This window comes from Rutidosis leptorrhynchoides, chromosome 3, assembly GCF_046630445.1.
Source record: "Rutidosis leptorrhynchoides isolate AG116_Rl617_1_P2 chromosome 3, CSIRO_AGI_Rlap_v1, whole genome shotgun sequence".
Classification (NCBI taxonomy): domain Eukaryota; kingdom Viridiplantae; phylum Streptophyta; class Magnoliopsida; order Asterales; family Asteraceae; genus Rutidosis; species Rutidosis leptorrhynchoides.
Genome location: NC_092335.1, coordinates 142,918,611 through 142,939,714, shown reverse-complemented (window position 1 = coordinate 142,939,714; position 21,104 = coordinate 142,918,611). Strand labels below are relative to the sequence as shown.

General features: G+C 32.9%; 1 protein-coding gene across 1 annotated transcript; it reads right to left on the bottom strand.

The window, feature by feature from the left end:
- Positions 1 to 334: 334 nt before the first annotated feature.
- On the bottom strand, positions 335 to 3,477 carry LOC139896874 (glycosyltransferase BC10-like). The gene is made up of 2 exons (XM_071879519.1): positions 2,764 to 3,477; positions 335 to 1,072 (listed from the first exon to the last, which is right to left on the bottom strand). Exons 1-2 carry the CDS (start codon positions 3,325 to 3,327, stop codon positions 428 to 430), a joined length of 1,209 nt encoding a protein of 402 aa, XP_071735620.1. The 5' UTR covers positions 3,328 to 3,477; the 3' UTR covers positions 335 to 427.
- Positions 3,478 to 21,104: the final 17,627 nt, after the last annotated feature.

Genomic DNA, 21,104 nt, shown 5'->3' with positions numbered 1-21,104 from the left:
AACCGATCTCCAAGTTGAAGAACCGTACGTTTCTTTATCTGTTTATTATTTGATCTACTACGTGGTTCCCTAACAGTTACGTTACAAGCCGTTCGAGCAATCTTTTTCATGCTGGTATATTAAACACCAGCCCAATGTTAAGTAACCAACTAATCCTGTTCCAAACAACTTGTTCAACTGAAGTTGAAAACTTCTTGCTCAACAACCTATTTTGGGTAGTTGAAAGTATGAAATCTATCATTGACATCACATATGGATTACATGTGATTTGTTATGTATCATAACTGCTTTATAACTTAAATGTAACAAAACACATTAATAAGGAAAAAAGGCTTTCTGTTATCTGAACTCAATTGTTCAACATGTATACAAGAATAAAATAATTTCAAGAATATAACCAAAAATATTTTCAAAAAATAATAATAACCTATAGGTTAAATTGCATAAGCTTTGGTGCAATTCTTAATAACCTATCCAAAGCATGAAGTGTGAACTTCCTTGCAAACAAATGACATATTTGATTTTTCTTTCCATTATACTCACAACTTCTATCATTCCTTAACTTCTCCAAAAACCCCTCCGTCACATCGTTTCTCGTGTACTTAGTCGGGTGTGGCCCACCTTTCGCCCAGTCAACAAAAGTCAACGTCCTATTAGCATTCGTTTTGCCAAAATACTTGGTGACAAATGTTGGCAAGTAATGCTCATCGGCATAACATTGGCCGTCACAATAATCATGAAAAACTGAAAAATACTTCTTATCGGAGATCACTTCAACGGCTAGGTCACGGTCCATTTCAAACCATTGTGACCCTTTTCGCCAGTCTTCAATGTCTACGACAGGGGCCATATTTTGGCTATATCGTCCACGTCCAACAGGCCCCTCTAAGTCATAAGACTCAACAAAGTTATGTTGTGAGTTCATAAGGTAAGAGTAAACCGTCGAAAAATTAAACAGGGGAATGCAAGCTTCGGAGAGCAGGACAAATCGTTGGTTTGAGAAATCCAGTAGCGCGTTTGCTAATAATCGACGCTCGGCTTCAATCATGTTAACCTTTCCCCATTCAACATACTGCATTTCATTGAATGTAATACATTAGAACATTTGTGGAGTATATATCTAATATCTAATCTATGTCTAAGTCCACATTATATTTCATGAATTTCTGAAAACCTATAAGTTTGTTTTGAAAATTATAATTAAACTATATTTGATTGAAAGAATTGGAGGATCATGAACCAATAATGAAGCTCACATGGCTAAACAATAAAATATAATTGAATTCAGACCCAACTGAATCAATGTCTCCAAAAGATTTATTTAGAAATTATAAAAGGAAAAAGTATTTTATATTAATATAAAAAATTTAATACATCTGCCTTAAAATACAACAAGCTTTTGTAAAGAAGGCCGGCACCATGTTGCTCTGGAATCCAGCTTGGATTCAAACAAGTGGTATGTGCTTTCAACTAAGCCTTCAATCTTTTGTTTTTTCACTTTTTCTAATTCAAATAAAATACTATATTAAAATATTCAATTAAATTTTAATTTAATTACTAGGAATACATTATTTATCTACAGTATCATACATTTGTTGCATTTTAAAGAAACTGGTTCCTTCTAGTTACATATATAATGACATGGATTGTGGTTTAAGTAAAGTAAAACTAAATCATCTTATCATATATTCTTACACCTTATGTTAAAATACAATGCAAATTTAGAATAATATGGAATTAGTAAATGTATATGGGTAAAATATCTAGATATTAATATGTATAAGAAAATATCTAGATATTAGAATATGAGAGAAAAATCTAGAAATTGAAATGTAAAAGAAAAATCTAGATATTTGTAGGTTGTGGAAATATCTAGATATTTATATATCCATGGAAATATCTAGGTTCTAGAATGTTCCATGGAGTAGTATAAATATGTGAGGAGATTTCATTTGTGTTGTGTGAAAGTTGTGAGAGTGAAATAAGAAGTGAGTTGTGAAGAAGAGAAGAAGAGTGTGAGTTAGCGAAAGTAGAGAAGATAAAGCTTGCAAGTAATATTGTAATTGTAATTTAATATAAGTGTTTTTGTTAAGTTTCCCGATCAAGCCTTAGTTTGTGTTTAAGTTCTTAGTGCACTTTTGTTGTTCTTATTATATGGTCGGCTCTGCCGCCTAAGTAATACATGGTCGGTTATACCGCCTAAAGATATATGGTCGAGACTGTCGCCTAAGTACATTGTGCACTAAGGATTTATAAAATTAAAGGCTAACCAACGTCAAAGTGTTGGTGTAGTGAGTCTAGTATAGTCTAGATCCTCTATAGTGGTGTGTTGGGCTCGTTGAAGCTTCCAACACCTTATATGAAGTATAAAAATAAAAAAGGAATACGAATCATTTGACAAAAATCCCAAACACAATAAAAGGTTTTGCTTAGCGTCTAAGGAAAACTAAAATGATTTATTCGTAACAAAACCAAAATAATTACTAAAGTTTAAGTGCTTAAGTAATTAATTAGTTGAATGCTAATAAGCTTAAGCTCTAATGATTTATAATAATTCTCTAATGTTCTTTTTACCAACGTCCAATCATTCTATTCTATTCTATTTCTATTTCTATTAATAGCAAAAATATAATGCAAATCAAAAGTAAATATATAATATACTCCGTATTATATAAAATTATATCAATTAAAAGTATAAATATAACAAAACTAAACACTAAATCTTGTTAAATATTTAACATATCATGAAAAATATAATATTACCTTACTAGGAATTCTCCGGCCATAAAAAACAGAATCTTCAGGTTCGGTGACATTAGAGCTGGAATTAGAGCTATGAACATAAATAGTGAAAAGACCTTCATACCCTTTAAAAAACTGGTCCCACAACGGCGACAACACCACCGGACCTCTCGTCAAAAACATAAACGCCACCGTTGGTTTCCGATCAAACGGATACTCCTTCACTTTCGGCACCATTGATGCTCTCCATATCAACTCTTCATCCGTCATATCATGCATTAATTCCGGCACCTTCAAGTAATTTTTCAGTCCAACTTTCTCCGGCACCGGCGGCGGTGTTGTTGTTGTTGCTAACGACGGTGTTACGGTGGTGTTGTTAGTGGCGGTGGTGGTGGAAAGAGAGAATTGAGTGAATTGAAGATTGAATGATATGTTTTTTAAATGGAAAGTTAGAATTATACCGAAAACCAAACCGAAAGCAAAAAATAGGATTAGTGATAATAGATTTGATAATGGGCCGTTGAAGATTTTAGACAATGAGATTAATTGATTGTTGTTGTGGTTATGATTATTGTTGTTCTTCATTGATTCTATCAAATCTAGAATCTTTTTAATTAGTGCTATCAGTTATCGGCGTTTTAAAGAGAATGAAAAAGACGAGATTAAAATAAAAATAGGTGATGAATGTGGAAAGAAATTGTGGAGTATGGGGATTTTATGGTGTGTTGGCGCCTGGAGATGGTGAGAATTATTCAAAAGGTCAAAGTCAATAACAACGTTCTTAATTTTATTTTGTGAAATTCGTAAATGAAAATAAAAATAAAATAAATGATTGAAGATTAAAAGTTTTCACTCGGCATGCCAGCAGCCGGTCTTGACAGTTTTTTTGAAAATTAAACAACCGAGTTTTGTTTAGCATAAACATAAACAAGAGTAATAACAAGTGAACCTATAGCATTTAAATTTTAAATAGTCAAATGAAGTATTTAACCTAGCCCTAAGCGTGTTTATGAATAACATAAAAATATTAATTCCTTATTTATAATTCATGGTTGTCATCAATAAATATTTATACCAAATTTAAATAAGTAAAACCAGTCTTAAAAATGAATATTTACTTTATCATTAAGTAAAAAGATTTTATATCTATAAATATAATAAGTTTAAATTTAGCCATAAAGTCTATATTTATCATTGTCCATTAATTAAATATATTTGATATTTGTTAAAATTAATTTTTTTTTTTTACAAAATTAACGAAAACTAATATAGAAATGGTTACGTTTCAATAAGAAAATGTGATCAACGCGATGATACAAAATAAATCGGAAAAAACTTGTATCTGGAAAGCAATCAACAAACTATAAATTATCTATAGTCGGGCCTCCCAAAAACAAACTAACCAAGAAATGAACGAATACAAAGAGTAAACCAAAGATACACACTAACTATAATACATGACGACTACAAATTAACGGAAAACAACTACCATCAACAAACGGTTTTTTTACAACTTACCATCCATCATCTCTCGTCTAATCTCTTTACCCGACCGATTATCAAATTTATGTGGAAGAACCATCTCCAACCAAAGTAGAAGTTGACGAGGCTAACAAACCTCGATCAACTAAGTCTTGAAAGAAACCTATGTCATTCGAACCACTACACCCGACCGAAGAAGTACTAACGCGATCGTTGTAGTGACCCGAACTTTTCCATGTTTATATATATTAATTGAGATTGATATTTACATGATTAAATGTTTCCAACATGTTAAGCAATCAAACTTGTTAAGACTTGATTAATTTAAATATGTTTCATATAGACAATTGACCACCCAAGTTGACCGGTGATACACGAACGTTAAAACTTGTAAAAACTATATGACGACATATATATGGATATATATATATATATAGTTAACATGATATTATGATAAGTAAACATATCATTAAGTATATTAACAATGAACTACATATGTAAAAACGAGACTACTAACTTAATGATTTTTAAACGAGACATATATGTAACGATTATCGTTGTAAAGACATTTAATGTATATATATCATATTAAGAGATATTCATACATGATAATATCATGATAATATAATAATTTAAAATCTCATTTGACATTATAAACATTGGGTTAACAACATTTAACAAGATCGTTAACCTAAAGGTTTCAAAACAACACTTACATGTAACGACTAACGATGACTTAACGACTCAGTTAAAATGTATATACATGTAGTGTTTTAATATGTATTTATACACTTTTGAAAGACTTCAATACACTTATCAAAATACTTCTACTTAACAAAAATGCTTACAATTACATCCTCGTTCAGTTTCATCAACAATTCTACTCGTATGCACCCGTATTCGTACTCGTACAATACACAGCTTTTAGATGTATGTACTATTGGTATATACACTCCAATGATCAGCTCTTAGCAGCCCATGTGAGTCACCTAACACATGTGGGAACCATCATTTGGCAACTAGCATGAAATATCTCATAAAATTACAAAAATATGAGTAATCATTCATGACTTATTTACATGAAAACAAAATTACATATCCTTTATATCTAATCCATACACCAACGACCAAAAACACCTACAAACACTTTCATTCTTCAATTTTATTCATCTAATTGATCTCTCTCAAGTTCTATCTTCAAGTTCTAAGTGTTCTTCATAAATTCTACAAGTTCTAGTTACATAAAAATCAAGAATACTTTCAAGTTTGCTAGCTCACTTCCAATCTTGTAAGGTGATCATCCAACCTCAAGAAATCTTTGTTTCTTACAGTAGGTTATCATTCTAATACAAGGTAATAATCATATTCAAACTTTGGTTCAATTTCTATAACTATAACAATCTTATTTCAAGTGATGCTCTTACTTGAACTTGTTTTCGTGTCATGATTCTGCTTCAAGAACTTCGAGCCATCCAAGGATCCGTTGAAGCTAGATCCATTTTTCTCTTTTCCAGTAGGTTTATCCAAGGAACTTAAGGTAGTAATGATGTTCATAACATCATTCGATTCATACATATAAAGCTATCTTATTCGAAGGTTTAAACTTGTAATCACTAGAACATAGTTTAGTTAATTCTAAACTTGTTCGCAAACAAAAGTTAATCCTTCTAACTTGACTTTTAAAATCAACTAAACACATGTTCTATATCTATATGATATGCTAACTTAATGATTTAAAACCTGGAGACACGAAAAACACCGTAAAACCGGATTTACGCCGTCGTAGTAACACCGCGAGCTGTTTTGGGTTAGTTAATTAAAAACTATGATAAACTTTGATTTAAAAGTTGTTATTCTGAGAAAATGATTTTTATTATGAACATGAAACTATATCTAAAAATTATGGTTAAACTCAAAGTGGAAGTATGTTTTCTAAAATGGTCATCTAGACGTCGTTCTTTCGACTGAAATGACTACCTTTACAAAAATGACTTGTAACTTATTTTTCCGACTATAAACCTATACTTTTTCTGTTTAGATTCATAAAATAGAGTTCAATATGAAACCATAGCAATTTGATTCACTCAAAACGGATTTAAAATGAAGAAGTTATGGGTAAAACAAGATTGGATAATTTTTCTCATTTTAGCTACGTGAAAATTGGTAACAAATCTATTCCAACCATAACTTAATCAACTTGTATTGTATATTATGTAATCTTGAGATACCATAGACACGTATACAATGTTTCGACCTATCATTTCGACACATCTATATATATTTCGGAACAACCATAGACACTCTATATGTGAATGTTGGAGTTAGCTATACAGGGTTGAGGTTGATTCCAAAATATATATAGTTTGAGTTGTGATCAATACTGAGATACGTATACACTGGGTCGTGGATTGATTCAAGATAATATTTATCGATTTATTTCTGTACATCTAACTGTGGACAACTAGTTGTAGGTTACTAACGAGGACAGCTGACTTAATAAACTTAAAACATCAAAATATATTAAAAGTGTTGTAAATATATTTTGAACATACTTTGATATATATGTATATATTGTTATAGGTTCGTGAATCAATCAGTGGCCAAGTTTTACTTCCCGACGAAGTAAAAATCTGTGAAAGTGAGTTATAGTCCCACTTTTAAAATCTAATATTTTTGGGATGAGAATACATGCAGGTTTTATAAATGATTTACAAAATAGACACAAGTACGTGAAACTACATTCTATGGTTGAATTATTAAAATCGAATATGCCCCTTTTTATTAAGTCTGGTAATCTAAGAATTAGGGAACAGACACCCTAATTGACGCGAATCCTAAAGATAGATCTATTGGGCCTAACAAACCCCATCCAAAGTACCGAATGCTTTAGTACTTCGAAATTTATATCATATCCGAAGGGTGTCCCGGAATGATGGGGGATATTCTTATATATGCATCTTGTTAATGTCGGTTACCAGGTGTTCACCATATGAATGATTTTTTTCTCTATGTATGAGATGTGTATTGAAATATGAAATCTTGTGGTCTATTATTATGATTTGATATATATAGGTTAAACCTATAACTCACCAACATTTTTGTTGACGTTTTAAGTATGTTTATTCTCAGGTGATTATTAAGAGCTTCCGCTGTCGCATACTCAAATAAGGAAGAGATTTGGAGTCCATGCTTGTATGATATTGTGTAAAAACTGCATTCAAGAAACTTATTTTGTTGTAACATATTTGTATTGTAAACCATTATGTAATGGTCGTGTGTAAACAAGATATTTTAGATTATCATTATTTGATAATCTACGTAAAGCTTTTTAAACCTTTATTGATGAAATAAAGGTTATGGTTTGTTTTAAAATGAATGCAGTCTTTGAAAAACGTCTCATATAGAGGTCAAAACCTCGCAACGAAATCAATTAATATGGAACGTTTTTAATCAATAAGAACGGGACATTTCAGTTGGTATCCGAGCGTTGGTCTTAGAGAACCAGAATTTTGAATTAGTGTATCTTATCGAGTTTGTTAGGATGCATTAGTGAGTCTGGACTTCGACCGTGTTTACTTGAAAAATGATTGCTTAACAAATTTTGTTGGAAACTATATATTTTTAACATGTGAATATTATGTGATATATTAATCTCTTAACGCGTTTGATATTATGTGATAGATGTCTACCTCTAGAACAAGTTCCATTGACTCACCTAATAATAATGAAGAGTCAAATGTAAATTGGAATGATTCATGGACTGATTCACAAGTTCCCGAAGAGGAACCGGAAGAAGAGTCGGAACCGGAAGAAGAATCGGAACCGGAAGAAGAATCGGAACCGGATGAAGAAATAGAACCGGTGGGGGAAATAATAAAACGGTTAAGTAAAAGAAAATTCTCAACCAACCGACCAAGGTTAATTATGGTCAATGGTGTTTCCGCCAAGGAAGCAAAATATTGGGAGGATTACCAATTCTCCGATGAATCGGATTCCGACGAGAATTCCGATGATGTTATAGAAATTACCCCAACTGAATTTAAAAAGGCAAAAGAAAATAATAAGGGAAAGGGCATAAAAATAGAGAAATCTAATTCCAACCCCGATGAACTTTATATGTATCGTCAACCCCCGAAGTCCTTAAGTTGTAACAATGACCCGGGAACCTCTAAACTACCAGGTTTTTCTAAACCAATGTGGAAAACGACGGCTCGTATTAGGGGAACATCATATATCCCTAGAAACTTGGCAAAACGAACCAAAACCGAAGAAGAAGAAACAAGCGAGTCGGAATAAGATAGTTGTATTCGTGTGGTGTAATATATGTAATATAGTGTGCTTATGCTTTATGATATATGTAAAAATTGCTTGAATTAATAAGTATTTTTTTTTTTATGAATCTAACTCTTGTCTATTTTACAGTATAAAAACACAAAATGGATAGACAACCCAATATTTTAAGAGACCTACCCGGAGACATGATTGATGAAATCTTGTCTAGAGTCGGTCAGAATTCTTCGGCACAACTATTTAAGGCGAGATCAGTTTGTAAGACATTCGAAGAACGTTCTAAGAATGCCTTGGTTTATAAAAGGCTTTCGTTCGAAAGATGGGGGATATCACATTGGGAAATCCATAAGTTACGATGTGTTTACTTTGACGCATATATTGCGGGGAACCCAAATGCTATTTTACGCAATGGGTTAAGAAATTATTTTGACTCAATATATCCGAATATTGGACTTCGTGATTTAGAAAAAGCGGCTAACATGCAACATAAAGAAGCATGTTATGCTTACGGATTAGTAATGTTCGCTTCTCACCAAAGTGAGAATAAGAACATCGGGCTACAACTATTAAACAAAACGTTCCCACAAGTGACGGAGTCGGTAATTGGGGTAAGAAATGAGGTTTTTAGATTGTTACGGGACTGTTGGACATTACGTAACCCTCGTCCCTTTGACGACGTTACAACACGCTATCTTATCAACGGCCATAACGGTTATGTTCCACAAGACCAAGGATGGGAAGTAATCCTAGTAAAACCAGAATGCATGACTTGTTTCTGGACGTATGAATTACGTGTCTTTATTGCCTTTGCTGAATGACTTGTGTACTAGCTAGAATTATCTTCACAACCATCTTGTATCAAATTTATTGTGTGCTATATTTCATGCTATATGTAAAATAAGCGGTATTGTAAGTTTGTAAAATATTGTGTAAAAGTTTGAACGCGAAATATTATTATAATCAGTTTTTCATATAGAATTGTAGTAGTTGAATTGTATATTAGCTACTAAGTATGAACTTAACAGGTAGGTACTACCCGAATTTAAACTTATAAAACGCTAATATGAAGAAAAAGCTTTTATAAATGAGTTCATATTATGCTACGAAATACTATTAACTACTCTTAATATTCTGTATGATTAACTTGTTCCATTTGACTATTTTGAAGGAAATGGCACCGACTACTCGACACACCGTGAATATGAATGAAGAGGAATTCCGTACTTTTCTAGCTTCAAACATAGCCGCAGTACAGGCTGCGCTACATACCAACAATAACCTTGGATCTAGCAGTACAGGAAATCGTGTAGGATGCACCTACAAAGAATTCACTGCCTGCAAACCTTTGGAATTTGATGGAACCGAAGGACCGATCGGATTGAAACGGTGGACCGAGAAGGTCGAATCGGTGTTTGCCATAAGTAAGTGTACTGAAGAGGACAAAGTGAAGTATGCTACGCATACCTTCACAGGTTCTACGTTAACATGGTGGAATACCTATCTAGAGCAAGTGGGACAAGACGATGCGTACGCACTACCGTGGTCAGCATTCAAGCACTTGATGAACGAGAAGTACCGTCCCAGAACCGAGGTCAATAAGCTCAAGACAGAACTTAGAGGGTTACGAACCCAAGGATTTGATATTACCACGTACGAAAGACGATTCACAGAATTGTGCCTATTGTGTCCGGGAGCGTTCGAAGATGAGGAAGAGAAGATCGACGCATTTGTGAAAGGATTACCGGAAAGAATCCAAGAAGATATAAGTTCACACGAGCCCGCCTCCATACAACAGGCATGTAGAATGGCTCACAAACTAGTGAACCAGATTGAAGAAAGAATTAAAGAACAGACTGCTGAAGAGGCCAATGTGAAGCAAGTCAAAAGAAAGTGGGAGGAAAACGGTGATAAGAATCACCAATACAACAACAACAGCAATTACAACAATAATTGCAACAATTATCCCAACAATCGCAACATCAATCGCAACTACAACAAACGACCCAACAACAACAACAACAACAACAACAACAACAACAACAACAACAACAACAACAGCAACTACAACAATCATCCCAACAACAATAATAACCGCAACAACAACAATAATCAGAAGCAGCTATGCCAAAGGTGTGAAAAGTATCACTCGGGGTTCTGCACCAAATTTTGCAACAAGTGTAAAAGAAATGGTCATAGCGCGATGAAGTGTGAGGTCTACGGACCAGGGGTTAATAGAACGAAAGGAACAAATGGTGTCGGAATGAGTAATGGCGGAGCAAGTAGTGTCGGAGCAAGTTATGCCAATGTAGTTTGTTATAAATGTGGAAAACCGGGCCACATTATTAGAAATTGCCCGAACCAGGAGAACACGAATGGACAAGGCCGCGGAAGAGTTTTCAATATTAATGCGGCAGAGGCACAGGAAGACCCGGAGCTTGTTACGGGTACGTTTCTTATTGACAATAAATCTGCTTACGTTTTATTTGATTCGGGTGCGGATAGAAGCTATATGAGTAGAGATTTTTGTGCTAAATTAAGTTGTCCATTGACGCCTTTGGATAGTAAATTTTTACTCGAATTAGCAAATGGTAAATTAATTTCAGCAGATAATATATGTCGGAATCGAGAAATTAAACTGGTTAGCGAAACATTTAAGATTGATTTGATACCAGTAGAGTTAGGGAGTTTTGATGTGATAATCGGTATGGACTGGTTGAAAGAAGTGAAAGCAGAGATCGTTTGTTACAAAAATGCAATTCGCATTATACGAGAAAAAGGAAAACTCTTAATGGTGTACGGAGAAAAGGGCAACACGAAGCTACATCTTATTAGTAATTTGAAGGCACAAAAACTAATAAGAAAAGGTTGTTATGCTGTTCTAGCACACGTCGAGAAAGTACAAACTGAAGAAAAGAGCATCAATGATGTTCCCATTGCAAAAGAATTTCCTGATGTATTTCCGAAAGAATTACCGGGATTACCCCCACATCGATCCGTTGAATTTCAAATAGATCTTGTACCAGGAGCTGCACCAATAGCTCGTGCTCCTTACAGACTCGCACCCAGCGAGATGAAAGAACTGCAAAGCCAATTACAAGAACTTTTAGAGCGTGGTTTCATTCGACCAAGCACATCACCGTGGGGAGCTCCTGTTTTGTTTGTCAAGAAGAAAGATGGTACATTCAGGTTCTGTATCGACTACCGAGAGTTGAACAAACTTACCATCAAGAACCGCTACCCACTACCGAGAATCGACGACTTATTTGATCAACTACAAGGCTCGTCTGTTTATTCAAAGATTGACTTACGTTCCGGGTATCATCAAATGCGGGTGAAAGAAGATGATATTCCAAAGACTGCTTTCAGAACACGTTACGGTCATTACGAGTTTATGGTCATGCTGTTTGGTTTAACTAATGCACCAGCTGTGTTCATGGACCTTATGAACCGAGTGTGTGGACCATACCTTGACAAGTTTGTCATTGTTTTCATTGATGACATACTTATTTACTCAAAGAATGACCAAGAACACGGTGAACATTTGAGAAAGGTGTTAGAAGTATTGAGGAAGGAAGAATTGTACGCTAAGTTTTCAATGTGCATTTTGGTTGGAAGAAGTTCAATTCCTCGGTCACATAGTGAACAAAGAAGGTATTAAGGTGGATCCGGCAAAGATAGAAACTGTTGAAAAGTGGAAAACCCCGAAAACTCCGAAACACATACGCCAGTTTTTAGGACTAGCTGGTTACTACAGAAGGTTCATCCAAGACTTTTCCAGAATAGCAAAACCCTTGACTGCATTAACGCATAAAGGGAAGAAATTTGAATGGAATGATGAACAAGAGAAAGCGTTTCAGTTATTGAAGAAAAAGCTAACTACGGCACCTATATTGTCATTGCCTGAAGGGAATGATGATTTTGTGATTTATTGTGACGCATCAAAGCAAGGTCTCGGTTGTGTATTAATGCAACGAACGAAGGTGATTGCTTATGTGTCTAGACAATTGAAGATTCACGAACAAAATTATACGACGCATGATTTGGAATTAGGCGCGGTTGTTTTTGCATTAAAGACTTGGAGGCACTACTTATATGGGGTCAAAAGTATTATATATACCGACCACAAAAGTCTTCAACACATATTTAATCAGAAACAACTGAATATGAGGCAACGTAGGTGGATTGAATTATTGAATGATTACGACTTTGAGATTCGTTACCACCCGGGGAAGGCAAATGTGGTAGCCGATGCCTTGAGCAGGAAGGACAGAGAACCCATTCGAGTAAAATCTATGAATATAATGATTCATAATAACCTTACTACTCAAATAAAGGAGGCAGAACAAGGAGTTTTAAAAGAGGGAAATTTAAAGGATGAAATACCCAAAGGATCAGAGAAGCATCTTAATATTCGGGAAGACGGAACCCGGTATAGGGCTGAAAGGATTTGGGTACCAAAATTTGGAGATATGAGAGAAATGGTACTTAGAGAAGCTCATAAAACCAGATACTCAATACATCCTGGAACGGGGAAGATGTACAAGGATCTCAAGAAACATTTTTGGTGGCCTGGTATGAAAGCCGATGTTGCTAAATACGTAGGAGAATGTTTGACGTGTTCTAAGGTCAAAGCCGAGCATTAGAAACCATCAGGTCTACTTCAACAACCCGAAATCCCGGAATGGAAATGGGAAAACATTACCATGGATTTCATCACTAAATTACCAAGGACTGCAAGTGGTTTTGATACTATTTGGGTAATAGTTGATCGTCTCACCAAATTAGCACACTTCCTGCCAATAAGAGAAGATGACAAGATGGAGAAGTTAGCACGACTGTATTTGAAGGAAGTCGTCTCCAGACATGGAATACTAATCTCTATTATCTCTGATAGGGATGGTAGATTTATTTCAAGATTCTGGCAGAAATTACAGCAAGCATTAGGAACTCGTCTAGACATGAGTACTTCCTATCATCCACAAACTGATGGGCAGAGTGAAAGGACGATACAAACGCTTGAAGACATGCTACGAGCATGTGTTATTGATTTCGGAAACAGTTGGGATCGACATCTACCATTAGCAGAATTTTCCTACAACAACAGCTACCATTCAAGCATTGAGATGGCGCCGTTTGAAGCACTTTATGGTAGAAAGTGCAGGTCTCCGATTTGTTGGAGTGAAGTGGGGGATAGACAGATTACGGGTCCGGAGATTATACAAGAAACTACCGAGAAGATCATCCAAATTCAACAACGGTTGAAAACTGCCCAAAGTCGACAAAAGAGCTACGCTGACATTAAAAGAAAAGATATAGAATTTGAAATTGGAGAGATGGTCATGCTTAAAGTTGCACCTTGGAAAGGTGTTGTTCGATTTGGTAAACGAGGGAAATTAAATCCAAGGTATATTGGACCATTCAAGATTATTGATCGTGTCGGACCAGTAGCTTACCGACTTGAGTTACCTCAACAACTCGCGGCTGTACATAACACTTTTCACGTCTCGAATTTGAAGAAATGTTTTGCTAAAGAAGATCTCACTATTCCGTTAGATGAAATCCAAATCAACGAAAAACTTCAATTCATCGAAGAACCCGTCGAAATAATGGATCGTGAGGTTAAAAGACTTAAGCAAAACAAGATACCAATTGTCAAGGTTTGATGGAATGCTCGTAGAGGACCCGAGTTCACCTGGGAGTGTGAAGATCAGATGAAGAAGAAATACCCGCATCTATTTCCAGAAGATTCGTCAACACCTTCAACAGCTTAAAATTTCAGGACGAAATTTATTTAACGGGTAGGTACTGTAGTGACCCGAACTTTTCCATGTTTATATATATTAATTGAGATTGATATTTACATGATTAAATGTTTCCAACATGTTAAGCAATCAAACTTGTTAAGACTTGATTAATTGAAATATGTTTCATATAGACAATTGACCACCCAAGTTGACCGGTGATTCACGAACGTTAAAACTTGTAAAAACTATATGATGACATATATATGGATATATATATAGTTAACATGATATTATGATAAGTAAACATATCATTAAGTATATTAACAATGAACTACATATGTAAAAACAAGACTACTAACTTAATGATTTTTAAACGAGACATATATGTAACGATTATCGTTGTAAAGACATTTAATGTATATATATCATATTAAGAGATATTCATACATGATAATATCATGATAATATAATAATTTAAAATCTCATTTGACATTATAAACATTGGGTTAACAACATTTAACAAGATCGTTAACCTAAAGGTTTCAAAACAACACTTACATGTAACGACTAATGATGACTTTACGACTCAGTTAAAATGTATATACATGTAGTGTTTTAATATGTATTTATACACTTTTGAAAGACTTCAATACACTTATCAAAATACTTCTACTTAACAAAAATGCTTACAATTACATCCTCGTTCAGTTTCATCAACAATTCTACTCGTATGCACCCGTATTCGTACTCGTACAATACACAGCTTTTAGATGTATGTACTATTGGTATATACACTCTAATGATCAGCTCTTAGCAGCCCATGTGAGTCACCTAACACATGTGGGAACCATCATTTGGCAACTAGCATGAAATATCTCATAAAATTACAAAAATATGAGTAATCATTCATGACTTATTTACATGAAAACAAAATTACATATCCTTTATATCTAATCCATACACCAACGACCAAAAACACCTACAAACACTTTCATTCTTCAATTTTCTTCATCTAATTGATCTCTCTCAAGTTCTATCTTCAAGTTCTAAGTGTTCTTCATAAATTCTACAAGTTCTAGTTACATAAAAATCAAGAATACTTTCAAGTTTGCTAGCTCACTTCCAATCTTGTAAGGTGATCATCCAACCTCAAGAAATCTTTGTTTCTTACAGTAGGTTATCATTCTAATACAAGGTAATAATCATATTCAAACTTTGGTTCAATTTCTATAACTATAACAATCTTATTTCAAGTGATGATCTTACTTGAACTTGTTTTCGTGTCATGATTCTGCTTCAAGAACTTCGAGCCATCCAAGGATCCGTTGAAGCTAGATCCATTTTTATCTTTTCTAGTAGGTTTATCCAAGGAACTTAAGGTAGTAATGATGTTCATAACATCATTCGATTCATACATATAAAGCTATCTTATTCGAAGGTTTAAACTTATAATCACTAGAACATAGTTTAGTTAATTCTAAACTTGTTCGCAAACAAAAGTTAATCCTTCTAACTTGACTTCTAAAATCAACTAAACACATGTTCTATATCTATATGATATGCTAACTTAATGATTTAAAACCTGGAGACACGAAAAACACCGTAAAACCGGATTTACGCCGTCGTAGTAACACTGCGAGCTGTTTTGGGTTAGTTAATTAAAAACTATGATAAACTTTGATTTAAAAGTTGTTATTCTGAGAAAATGATTTTTATTATGAACATGAAACTATATCTAAAAATTATGGTTAAACTCAAAGTGGAAGTATGTTTTCTAAAATGGTCATCTAGACGTCGTTCTTTCGACTGAAATGACTACCTTTACAAAAATGACTTGTAACTTATTTTTACGACTATAAACCTATACTTTTTCTGTTTAGATTCATAAAATAGAGTTCAATATGAAACCATAGCAATTTGATTCACTCAAAACGGATTTAAAATGAAGAAGTTATGGGTAAAACAAGATTGGATAATTTTTCTCATTTTAGCTACGTGAAAATTGGTAACAAATCTATTCCAACCATAACTTAATCAACTTGTATTGTATATTATGTAATCTTGAGATACCATAGACACGTATACAATATTTCGACCTATCATGTCGACACATCTATATATATTTCGGAACAACCATAGACACACTATATGTGAATGTTGGAGTTAGCTATACAGGGTTGAGGTTGATTCCAAAATATATATAGTTTGAGTTGTGATCAATACTGAGATACGTAAACACTGGGTCGTGGATTGATTCAAGATAATATTTATCGATTTATTTCTGTACATCTAACTGTGGACAACTAGTTGTAGGTTACTAACGAGGACAGCTGACTTAATAAACTTAAAACATCAAAATATATTAAAAGTGTTGTAAATATATTTTGAACATACTTTGATATATATGTATATATTGTTAGAGGTTCGTGAATCAATCAGTGGCCAAGTTTTACTTTCCGACGAAGTAAAAATCTGTGAAAGTGAGTTATAGTCCCACTTTTAAAATCTAATATTTTTGGGATGAGAATACATGCAGGTTTTATAAATGATTTACAAAATAGACACAAGTACGTGAAACTACATTCTATGGTTGAATTATCAAAATCGAATATGCCCCTTTTTATTAAGTCAGGTAATCTAAGAATTAGGGAACAGACACCCTAATTGACGCGAATCCTAAAGATAGATCTATTGGGCCTAACAAACCCCATCCAAAGTACCGGATGCTTTAGTACTTCGAAATTTATATCATATCCGAAGAGTGTCCCGGAATGATGGGGGATATTCTTATATATGCATCTTGTTAATGTCGGTTACCAGGTGTTCACCATATGAATGATTTTTATCTCTATGTATGGGATGTGTATTGAAATATGAAATCTTGTGGTCTATTATTATGATTTGATATATATAGGTTAAACCTATAACTCACCAACATTTTTGTTGACGTTTTAAGCATGTTTATTCTCAGGTGATTATTAAGAGCTTCCGCTGTCGCATACTTAAATAAGAACGAGATTTGGAGTCCATGCTTGTATGATATTGTGTAAAAACTGCATTCAAGAAACTTATTTTGTTGTAACATATTTGTATTGTAAACCATTATGTAATGGTCGTGTGTAAACAAGATATTTTAGATTATCATTATTTGATAATCTACGTAAAGCTTTTTAAACCTTTATTGATGAAATAAAGGTTATGGTTTGTTTTAAAATGAATGCAGTCTTTGAAAAACGTCTCATATAGAGGTCAAAACCTCGCAACGAAATCAATTAATATGGAACGTTTTTAATCAATAAGAACGGGACATTTCAATCGTCACCTAAAGAATCACTAAATAATTATTGAACCACATCTCCGAAATTCATATCATCTTCATTATCGTGCAACTTGAACTAGCTCGACCCGATATTTACCTCCACAATTCTGTGTAAATCATAGGCTTCTTTATCAACAACGACCTTAGAGCTCGCAACCTTCATCTTCAACTTGCTCTTTTGAATCCATGCGTGACAAAATCTTTGCACGTAGACTCAAAGAAATCACAATACGGTCTACCTTCACGACCAACAATTGACGTATCAATCAAACAATAACTTTGGTCCTCGACTCGATTAACCTGAGTCTCTACTACCTTTGAATTGTTACTTTTGCTCATTTTTTTGTCAATTTTTTTCATTATGAAATCAATACTAACACCATTGTCCATTCAATGAATCGTTCTCAACCCTATTGAGGCCACAAACTTCCAACGTACCGAATTGATATTTGTTAATATCCATAATATTTTTTTATTATTAACTCACATTTTATTACATCGAAAACATAACTAGTAATCTAGAACATGCTACACTAATAGCTACTCCGTACAATGCAATTTTCTAAGATAAAAAGATGTAAACAGAGTATGTTTGAATTTTCAAATGTCGGTTTGCCTACGTAGCATTTTTTCAATTTTTTTTAACTCGTGATACGCTTCTTTTGTTTTGAAAGATTTTAAAGCTCGTTTTGTTTTGAAAGGTTTCAAAAAAAAAAAAAAAGCTCGATATATTTTGATACGGAGTAATACATATAGTTAACTAAATTTTACGAGTGAAAAACTTTTCAAAACAAAAAAAACTATATGTTCTTGAAAGATTTTAAAGCTCGTTTTGTTTTGAAAAGTTTTTTACTCGTAAAATTTAGTTAACTATATGTATCACTCCGTAACAAAATATATCGAGCTTTGTTTTAAAACCTTACAAAAACAAAACGAGCTTTAAAACTTTTCAAAACAAAACGAGCTTACGAGTTTGTAAGATCTCCAAAAATTAAAAAAATGCCACGTATGCAAACCGGCATTTGAAATGCCGGTTTGGAGTGATAAGTTGCAAACCGGCATTTGAAATGCCGGTTTCCCTATTTTTGTAAATTTTGATTTTGAAAAAACATTTTTGTAATAAACCTTATAAATAAAACTATTTAAAAAAAAAAAATTCCTTTTCAACTAGGCATTTTAAAATGTACCGTTAATGAGGATTGAAATAAAGATCACTTATATAATATTTTAATAAAATCAATTGTTAAGATAATTCATATACGTATTAATCACGTACGAAACCTATTTTGCGTAAAACAGATTAAGGGTATTTGCTTGATGGACAGATGAAAAAACAAAGCTGTCACCATACAAGACATGTAAGTTCGCGATTAAATAAAATGAATCTAAACATTGATCAGTTGCTTTTTGGTATCATAGTGACGAGAAGCATCTACATTATGGACAAATAATCAAACAATCTGCTACTCCAAGTTGGAATAGGATGAAATAAATTAAGTAATTAATAAATTGTGTAAATATTTAAATGAGAAAGCCGTTGCTTTTCAGACGCATTATTTTTCAAAACTAAATATATTTCCAAACGATAATAATATGTAGGACCATTTAAAGTGGACTTTTGAATCATTATTTTATCAGCACCAAGCGAACTTTGGTTGAGTGTATCTTTTGAGTTTTGATCGTCTTATTGTAATTGTAGATTCACTTTCAAAGGGTGTATCATATATATAAACATTCTAAAATTTATTTTAATTATTTCCACAAATATTTGAATGTATATTATATGTATTTAGGATAAGTAAGTTTAAATTTAAGTTTAAATTTAAATTTAATTTAAGTATATAATATAATAAATAAATATATAATCGATTTGAAATTGTGAATTGAGTTTGTAATATTATAATTTATTATTTTAAGTAAATTTAATCATAAATCTCTTAAAATAATAATGTCATCATTAAGCTAATTACTCTTTAATATTCATAATAATGATGTCATAATTTTATATTAATTAATAATACGAAATCTTTTATAAAAGGAAATACTAATCTCTCCTAAATTGTAAAATCTTCTACAGAACACCCAAATTTTAAAGCATATTGTACAACTTACATATAATAATTGTATTTTAATTTTCTAAAAAATTTAAAGACATTTATTATTACTAATAATAATAATTATTAAAAATACAAATACTCAACTTTGCAAACTTTATTATTATTATTTACTTTTAATATAATAATTATAATAATTATTATTATTATAATTATAATTATTATATTAAAAATAATTATAATTTGATTCTACCATTTTCATAGTTTTTATTTTTATTTTATTTTATTTCTATTTTTTTTAGGGTGTCTGTTTTTTCATCAAATAAAATAAAATAAAATAAATTTTCTACTTTTTGGCTGGAGGTCCACTCGGAAGCAATCTCTTTATCTGTCGAATAGAGAGGGGGATGACTTTCTCTACTTTTGTGAGTGTTTCCACTCTGGGTGGAGAAATGACTTGTTTCTATTCTCGGATAGGGGAATGATTGTCTACATCTCACCTCCCTCATACACCACTCATGTGGTATTGAGTTTGTTGTTGTTGTTGTTGTTGTTGTTGTTGTTGTTGTAATTATTATATTATTAATATTCAAATGTGGATTATTTTTACGAAATTAATTACGTTACATATGTATGTGAAAATACATGTCTCTATATATTTGTAAAAACAATGACAAGTTTTTAGTCAAACGGGCCATTAAAATAAATGACTTTAGCATTTACATTCACTTAATACCTAAAGCATGTCATTAAATTGTTTCGTTTAAACAAACCCGTGATTTCACGGGTCATTTTACTAGTAAAACCATAATATTGCTATAGTATTTTTCTTTATTTGTTTTTTTACGAAAATTTATATAAATGGAAAATATTTTCGAAAAGAAAACGTCTTCAAACAGAGAATACAATAAAAAACTCGGTGAGACTCGTACCTAAAAAGCGACGTACTGTCAAGGAAAGAATTGTTGCAGGTGGATCGGATCATGGTGTTCATACTGTCTTGAGTGTAGCAGGAGATTGGCTTCGTGTTAAGAAACTCACATCCTCTATTGAAGACCAAGCATTCATTGAAGATTATAATCGTGGCGAAGAAACTATCCAAAATTGTTTAGTCCCAAAGAAGATTGAAATTTTCGTGTAGCGAGCTTTAAAGAAAAGGCTTTCGGTAAGGATTGAATTAGACAAAAGAGGAATTGATTTAGATAGTGTTCGTTGCCCAATTTGCGGTGATGACATTGAATCTATGGATCATTCTTTCATTTTTTGCAACATGTACATAAGGTGTGGTCAAGGGTTCATAAATGATGGAACTTGGGTCCATTTTTAAACTATTTTATAAACGAGTTACTTCATGGTCAACCTTCTCAATCCAAGATTTGGCAAGCGGTTATATGAGTTACTTCATATTTGATTTAGAAAAACCGTAATAACAAGGTGTTTCGAAGCAAATGTTGGAATGCTCCGGTGGCGTTA

Bases quoted from the DNA above. Each gene is read 5' to 3' on its own strand.
- LOC139896874 (XM_071879519.1), bottom strand. From the start codon at position 3,327: ATGAAGAACAACAATAATCATAACCACAACAACAATCAATTAATCTCA. The intron at 1,073-2,763 runs GTAATATTATAT...AATGAAATGCAG, and splicing joins GCCGGAGAATTCCTAGTAAG to TATGTTGAATGGGGAAAGGT.